Raw genomic sequence first — 8,031 nt, 5'->3', positions numbered from 1 at the left:
AAAATAACTGTCAATAGCCCTGGGTCTAGAGCTCCTTGGGGTGTGGATGGTCATGAGAAAGGTGGTGGATCATTCCAAAACTACACGGGAGGAGCATATTAGTAATCTGAATCCAGATGGGACCACAGTGACCAAGAACACCGTTTAGTAACACACTTTGCTGTAATGGACTGAAATCTTGCAGCACAAGCACAAGTCTTCCCTCAGGCAGAACACTGAAGATGGGTCTTCTACCATCACAATGACCCGAAACAAACCACAGAAGCAACAAAGAAGTGGCTAAAGAAGAAGCAGGTTAAGGTCATGGAAGCCTAGACAGTCTCCAGACCTCAGTGCTAGAGAAATTCTGTGGAGGGAGCTGAAGCTTCAAGTTACCAAACAGCAGCCAAGAAACTTTAAGGATTTTGAGGGTCTCCATAAAGAGGAGTGGACCAAAAAACACCTGGTGACCAACTACAAGAAATGTCTTTGGTCTTCCTTGGGGATCGAATATTTATTTCATTCAGTGACATGCAAATCAATGTATAACTTTTATTTAATGTGTTTTTATGGATTTTCCGTTTATATTCCGTCTCTCCAGTAAAATGAAACTAGCAAAAAATTACAAAATTATAATTTCTTTGTAAGTGAGCAACTTCTTTAGGGGTGGCTGTAGCTCAGGAGGTAGAGCAGGTCACCTACTGATCGGAAGGTTGATGGTTCAATCCTTGGCTCCTCCAGTTTGCATGTCAAGTATCCTTGGGCAAGATACTAACCCCAAGTTGCTCTCCATCAGAGTGTGAATGTAGTTAGATAACACTAAGTATAGATAAAGTGCTTGTGAGAATGGGTGAATGTGGCATGTTGTATAGAGCGCCTCGATAACTCTGAGAGAGTAGAAAAGCGCTATATAAGCATCAGTCCATTTACTTGTGAATTCAGCAAGTGCTCAAATAATTATTTTCTCCACTTTGTACTGTACGAGCCAGATACCTACATACCACCTTTTAATTTTGTCCAACAAAAAAACAAACTTCCTTCCTCTCGCATCAGCGGTTTCAAATTAAAAGCAGAAAAGCAGGATTTGTGCTTCAAATACAGAATTTAACAAAAGTAAACACAGCACATTTTGGGGCAGAGTATATAAACCACTTTAATCATGATGTAATAAAGTTTGTGAAAAACTAAATGTTTAGAAAATAAACTCATGAGTCTTCCCTTCTTGGGAATATCTTATATATAATTCCACTTCCTTCCATATGTATTTATTTCGTGCTTTTGCATCATTTATACACAAGGCCCCAGATCTCAAATCAGCAGATAAGAGCCGCCTCTCCTCCTTTTTCTCTATTATTACTTACGATGTTTCCAGGCAAACCCGGTTTCCCCGGTAGCCCGTCGTTTCCAGGGATACCCTGAAAGAAGGAACTGAGGTTGAACTAGTTTGTTGCCAATCGAGGGCTAGCCACTCCCATCGGCACCAATGGTAAAGGCAGAGTCAAAGGGGCAGTGCCAAAATGACGAAACCTCTTCCCTCTCCGGCCATGTCTTATGAAACTTGGAAAAAAAAAATCTCGGAACACTACTGAATTTAAAAAAACAAAAAACAAATGCACTCTTTTCAAAGACATGATATCTCCAACCCAGTCACTTCTAAAGTTTCTTACGCCTTTGACTCTTGCAGCACAGACCAGAGCATCACTTTATTTGAAGGTCTGTTTAAATGAAAAAAAAAGAAAAAACTTCTCAAATGAGCCAAATTCATACTTTGAGTAAGCTTTGCATCTTTGGTGTATTTAAAGCCAGACCTTCAAATAACTGTTCATGTCTTGACTGACATTCAGAAAGCTTGCTCAGTTGCTTCCCACATGGGTTAAAGCTCGAAGCACCAGATGGGTTAGTGCGTTTTTGAAGTTTAAACTTGATTTGATCCTTAACCTGCTTGTGTCCAAGCTACTGCACACATACTTTATATAATGACAGTTCATTTCCTACATGCATAATATGGATTTAATTCACCCATGAAAATGCAAAGCACGTTAAAGCCTTATTTATGAACCCAAATTGCCCAAGCTCAAAGCCTACATAAGTAGCTTCTTTTTTTCAATTCAGCATAATGAAGCAGCTTCTGAATTGAAGCAAAGACATAACCCCTCCCCCCTGACCATCCTACTTGCACTCTCGCTTATACCTGAGGTCCTTGGCTTCCAATAACTCCCTGAGGCCCAGGGGGTCCAGGTGGGCCAGGAGGTCCTGGGGGACCCTGCAACATATGAAGAGAGGACCACAAATTATTACATTATAGTCTGACAGTGAAACCCCCCAAAAAAGGAGACGAGCGCTGCGATTTTCCAAACAAAGTTTGCAAGGTAACAACAGACACACAGCGTTCACACAAAGCCTAAGCTGTCATACAGGACGGCTCGGCTGACAGATCAGACCTGAGGCCCGGGCTGCCACGTGTTTATTGGAGTTCCTGGAGCTCCCTGCAAGGCAAGAATAGTCAAAATCAGAGATGCACCTTTGCTCGCAGGATATACAGAAAGCACACAGTGTGATGTTAAGAATTACACAACAAATGTCAAACTACAGAAAACTGTGGAAGAGCAAAAAAAAAGAGAGAAAAAGAAATAAAAAAAAAACTCAGCAGTTTCTTTTTTCTCAACATGTTACCTTTGGACTCGCACCAAATCATCCGACCTGTGCTCTTAAAACATACACTGAGCAGCAATGCTCTCTCTACTTTAGATGAATTTGCCTGTCCACATGTAGCGATTCCAGCATGGGTGTACTTACAGGTCCGCCTACGCCCGTGTGCGGCATTAGGCAGCCGCACTCTCCAGGTTCACCCTGAAATATACATAAAAAAGACCCGAAAAAGCAGATCTTTAAAAAAAGAATCAAACAGTAAAGTGAAACTGGGCACGATTTTAAGCACAGGCTGCAAAATGAGCCCTCATTCAAGATTAAAACTGCTCTTGTTACAGGAAGAAAGCCAGAACTCTTTCAGCTTTCGTGGCACTTTTGTTCCGTTTTGTTAAATCTTGATGTGTTACAAAGACACTTGTAACTGGCAGGGATTTAAAGTTGCTGTTTTTTTTTTTTTATTCATACTGTGTCAGGAATATGAAGTGCAGCAATACACAAAACTGCCCAAAAAGCTTTAACTTTTGCATATATACAATGAACATGCAATTGTACAATTACACAAATACAGCTAACATAAGAGGAAACCACATAATATCTCTTCATATGCATCTGTTCTCACTATATTCCAACCAAAATCATTTTTTTCAGAGTATGCATGAGCCACAGAGTCTTAATAAATCCACAGAATAAAGGCTAAGTTACCACTTGCACATTTTTTCTGTTTTCGGATTTTTTTTTCCAACTTCTTATTCTTTCTTAACTTTATTCTTCTTTTCACCTCAGCCCTCACAAACAACTCTGCCCCCACATCTTATACCCCTCCCGACCCTTAAACTCTGCCTCTGCCACGTCTTCATCTCTCCCACCCGCTCGGTGACAGTCTGGACCAGTGGCTCTGATGAATTCAGTAATTAATAGTCTCGCACACGCTCTCTCTTAAGGCCCCCAAAACTCCTCTTGTCTGCCAGCAACAGTACACTTGTCACCTCCACTGCTACTCTATATGTGCCCTGAGGCCGGTGCGTGCACGTACATGTGTGTGTGTGTGTGTATGCGTGTGTGTGTGTGTGAGACAAGGGATTGGGCAAGGCTGGTGTGGTAGTGGGGTGTTGAGCCATCTCTTGTGATTACCATCTGTTCCACCCTCTTTATATTAAAACCCCTCCAGTTTCCTTCATCCAAACAAAACGGTAGACTTACCTTGTCCCCTTTAGCTCCATCAAGCCCCTGCAAGAGTAGGAGACAGACACACACACACAGACACACACGAACAGACACACACACACACGCACACACAAAGACAAACACTTAGTTACTCTTGCTTTGTTGTTTCAGAAGAAAGCTCACGGGGCAGTGAGCTGAGAGCAGATCAGGGGACGGAGGATGAGATGGGAGCAGACATCGCCTCTGTTATGGATCGAGGCAGACATCCTTGGTTACAAATGATGCCTAAATCAAGGACAATTCCCAAAGAAGCTCAAAGAAAATTAAAAGTCTGAAAAGACGCTAACGCACGGGCGACAACTCGAGTTTGCCACTTGAATTTCTCTGACAACTCTCTGAATTGCAGATTCATAAGTAACAAAAACATGTGAAAAACATGTGTTGAAACAGACTTTAAATGAACAACTCACAGGTCTTCCATCAGCTCCCGGCAGTCCCGTGGAGCCGCGGGCTCCATCTCTACCCTGTGGGTCAAAAAAGGAAATAGGAGAGGGTGTTTGAAAACATATAAGCATTACATCATATGGAGAGGCAGAAAGACATATTTACGTCATACCGGGGGGCCTGTTACTCCAACGCCCAGGGGACCAGGTGGTCCAGGAAGCCCAGAGTCACCTTTGAAGCCCTGCGAACAGTAAAAACCCAACACATAAGTTTAAAGAGGGTTCATGTAACTGTACAAAGGCAATTTAGAGTTTAAGTCACTTGTTTTTTCTGCTACCTTCTCCCCTGCAGGGCCAGCAGGCCCAGGTGATCCTCTGGCACCAGCAAGTCCCTGTACAAAAAGCAGAGATTAGACTAAAGTCTACATATGCAGTGTAAAGAAATAACAAAGCACTTTAAAAATAGGAGAAGCCTACTACAAGTCCTGGGAGTCCTCTTGGTCCCTCTTCACCCTATGATGGAAACACAAACAACAACAACAACAAAAAAAAAGAATCTGAAGGTTAACGAAGTCTGGGGAGAAAAGAGCAAAGACATGGACAAAGACTGACAAATCAATGAGCTGTTATTCCACGAGAGGTCAAAGGATTTCAGAGAGAAGAAACTCCCAAATTACTTTATGGTGGTTATTTACAACTCCACTGTCAGATCTGCGAGACCGTAAAACTCTAATCGCTGATGTCATGGGGGAATTTGGTGCAGTGAGATTAAAACAGCATCCACCTAGGAGCTGCGTGAGTGTTGTGTCTAACAGCTGTTTCAAATGTCAACATCAAACTTGATCCAGATGGTTTCTTTTTTTTTTCCCTCAGGAGACGTCAGCCTTACTTGTGGTCCTGGAAGGCCAATTCCTGGGACTCCGACTTCTCCCTATAGACGACAAAATACATTGACAGTGAATCAGTCATCCATATTTATTTATAAACATGATAATATAATAAATGGGAATTCACACCTTGATTCCTTTGGGACCGACGGGGCCCTGCACACCAGGCAAACCTGGCTTTCCCTGAAATGACAAAAAACCCCAAAAAAAACCAAACTCATCGTGTGCAATTCTCACAGCACAGAACTTAAAGTATATCCACTTATAAACAAGTGCCTTTACATTTTTGCCAGACTTTCCTTCTCCTGGGGGGCCGGGGTCTCCTTTCTCTCCTTTGGGGCCTGGCACAGCTACACCGTCACCCACGACAGCACCAGCAGAAGGGCAGCTGGTACACGCGTCCCCCTGTAAAAAATAAACAAATAAACAAATAAAATAAAAGCAAATCAGCAAATCCAAAATCACAATCCAAGTAGCTCAGGACGAATCAAACTTCATTCCAACTTCTGTGTCTCCATTTAGCTAATCAGCATCAATTCTAACTCCTATTTCCTAATATGTAATAGATGCTCTCAATGGATGGAGAGACAAATCTAAGTCCATTTAAAAAAAACAAATTAGATCTCTAAGGTACAGAGACACGACTGACACATTTTATACTGGCACTGGCATCAGACGATGGAAGGTAAAGGTCCAGGAATGCTAAACTACCTTTTCTCCCTTCAAGCCCCGTTGGCCATCCCGACCATGGTCTCCAGGCATTCCTGGGGCTCCAGTAGCTCCATCTAATCCATTCTCTCCTCGATCTCCTTGCTCACCCTGGTTAAATTGAAATTCATTGTTAAAAGGAGAGGCAGTGACCTGTATTTAGTGTGCACAATGCTCAAAATGAATTCTAGGCAGGCTTCTTTTTTTTTTTCCACCAAGAACAACTAAAAGACTGTGAGTGATGCAACCTTTCTGATGGTTTCATGCTATGATACTTATTGACAGCTGGCTGCAGCATGAATTGTATCATCAAAGGTAGTGGAGAAGAAGATTTCTAGTGAGCAAACACAGACGTGAATAATGCATGATATTAATTAAAAAGGTTTTGCGATCTTATGAGAAAGAAAATGTACACGTATGGTGGATGCCACCAATACCCACAATGCAGTTTTACACTAATTGGAAACCTTTGAGTATTTACAAGGCAGCTCCACAGGGTAGCTAAGAATTCCCTCCCCAACATCAACCAGGCCAGTATTTTTGTCTGATCTGTGTTTATGTGGAAAAAAAAAATCAATCTCAGTATTCCAGTAACTATCTTCCTTCACTTTGAAGTTGAAGCAGAGTGATTCCTGTGGATGACTTTCAAGGTAATTTAAGGCAGCTTGGCTCTGTTATTGGGAGATTTATTTCTCGGTTTTATAGGTAAAGTGATGCGAATGTTCCACCACATGGATTCTGTGATCTAAAATAAGCACAATATTTAATACGCGGCGTGGGATTCCTCCAGACATCCTCGGCCTGTGCTTATGTGAGAACGCCTGGCTGCCTCTAAAGGCCACCAAAAACTCCAAATAGTCTCATTTTGTCAGCATACTGCTTTGGTTATGTGGGCACTGGGTAAATGTCACAGAATGGTTGTAGATTTCATATGTGGGGTTTAATTTCTTAACTTACTAGGTCAAACCATAGGAGACATTACTGAGTAATTTACCTTTTCTCCTTTGGCACCAGGCAGCCCTGATGGGCCCTGTAAAGTAAAAAAAAAAAAAGAGGATGTAAAAATGTAAAAAAAAATGCATGCACACAGGTAGAAACACAAACATGCACGTGCACTTTCAAAACACATGTGCAGTCATCTGCAAATACTGTGGGAGCCTCTATCCATTCAGATAAAATAAAAACTGTTGACACAGAGCTAACCACAGAAGCAAACAGCATGTAATTGGGGGGATGACACAAGCCAAAAGAGATTTATTATACTTAGTAGCACTTCTGTGGTAAGAGGAGATTTGCTGTATAGCCGATTTGTACAATAAGTATTATGGGTTGACGCACCCTTGAGGCACAATCTTTCAGTACCTTAAAAGTCTCACTCATCAGGATAATGCTTAATCCTTTTTACTCTGCAAGGATCGGAAAGAAGCTGCATTGGTTTTGTGGAATTTGCATAATGCGATTTGAGTTACTAATTCTGATGAAGATCACTTATGGAAGTAATGGTGTGTGCAGTGCTGTTTCCATTTTTGTTTGTTCTTGGGTTTGGTTGCAAGCTATGTCACTGTTACATGCTAATTTAGCCAAGTGGCATTGTTTCTTTTTAAGGATTTATAGAGGTTTCGTTCTGTTAAAAGGGAGTTTTTCTGTCCCACTGTCGCCAAGTTCTTGCTCATAAGGGGGTCATCTGATTGTTGGGGTTTTCTCTGTCGGGGCTTTACCTTAAAAATATAAAGCACCCTGAAGCAACTGCTGTTGTGATTTGGCACTATATAAATAAATATTTTATTCCTTCTTTCATACCGTAGTGCTCTCTACAAGCAAAGCCAAGAAGGTCTTAAAAGGTGCTACCCTGTCATTAGCACTTCCATCTACATGTTTCTTTGAGATACAGTTATTTTAGCAGCAATACAGTAAAATACGCTGCACCATTTCTGTAATTTTTTCCTAACTGAAAAGAAGACAACAATACATGAACATATTAGAATAATCTAAGGTGAAGCTGTTTTTGGATTCCAAAAAGATGCTTCGAATCAGTGTGATGGATACGCACCTGTTTGCCTTCAGCCCCAAGACCTGGAGGTCCTGGTGGCCCCTGAGGACCTGGTTCACCTTGACTGCCTTTTGCTCCCACTGGCATTTTGATATTAGCAGGTATCCGGCCAACCTCTGATGATTCACACACACCGCACTCGCCCTAGGTA

At 41.8% G+C, this 8,031-nt stretch overlaps 1 protein-coding gene across 1 annotated transcript in view; it reads right to left on the bottom strand.

Moving 5' to 3' along the window:
• col16a1 (collagen, type XVI, alpha 1) overlaps positions 1-8,031 on the bottom strand; it is a 77,738-nt gene that overhangs the window by 20,188 nt on the left and 49,519 nt on the right. Inside the window, exons 29-43 of the mRNA XM_005728844.2 lie at positions 7,881-8,024; positions 6,825-6,860; positions 5,834-5,941; positions 5,405-5,527; positions 5,252-5,305; positions 5,125-5,166; positions 4,713-4,748; positions 4,574-4,627; positions 4,409-4,477; positions 4,263-4,316; positions 3,829-3,855; positions 2,776-2,829; positions 2,421-2,465; positions 2,171-2,242; positions 1,308-1,394 (exon numbers count right to left, since the gene is read on the bottom strand). Coding sequence (XP_005728901.2) covers positions 1,308-1,394; positions 2,171-2,242; positions 2,421-2,465; positions 2,776-2,829; positions 3,829-3,855; positions 4,263-4,316; positions 4,409-4,477; positions 4,574-4,627; positions 4,713-4,748; positions 5,125-5,166; positions 5,252-5,305; positions 5,405-5,527; positions 5,834-5,941; positions 6,825-6,860; positions 7,881-8,024 — 1,005 coding nt within the window. The remainder of the gene's footprint in view (positions 1-1,307; positions 1,395-2,170; positions 2,243-2,420; positions 2,466-2,775; positions 2,830-3,828; positions 3,856-4,262; positions 4,317-4,408; positions 4,478-4,573; positions 4,628-4,712; positions 4,749-5,124; positions 5,167-5,251; positions 5,306-5,404; positions 5,528-5,833; positions 5,942-6,824; positions 6,861-7,880; positions 8,025-8,031) is intronic.

Source organism: Pundamilia nyererei, unplaced genomic scaffold (assembly GCF_000239375.1).
Source record: "Pundamilia nyererei isolate P.nyererei 1_Seehausen unplaced genomic scaffold, PunNye1.0 scaffold00030, whole genome shotgun sequence".
In the NCBI taxonomy this organism is placed as follows: domain Eukaryota; kingdom Metazoa; phylum Chordata; class Actinopteri; order Cichliformes; family Cichlidae; genus Pundamilia; species Pundamilia nyererei.
This window is presented reverse-complemented; position numbering and strand designations above follow the sequence as displayed.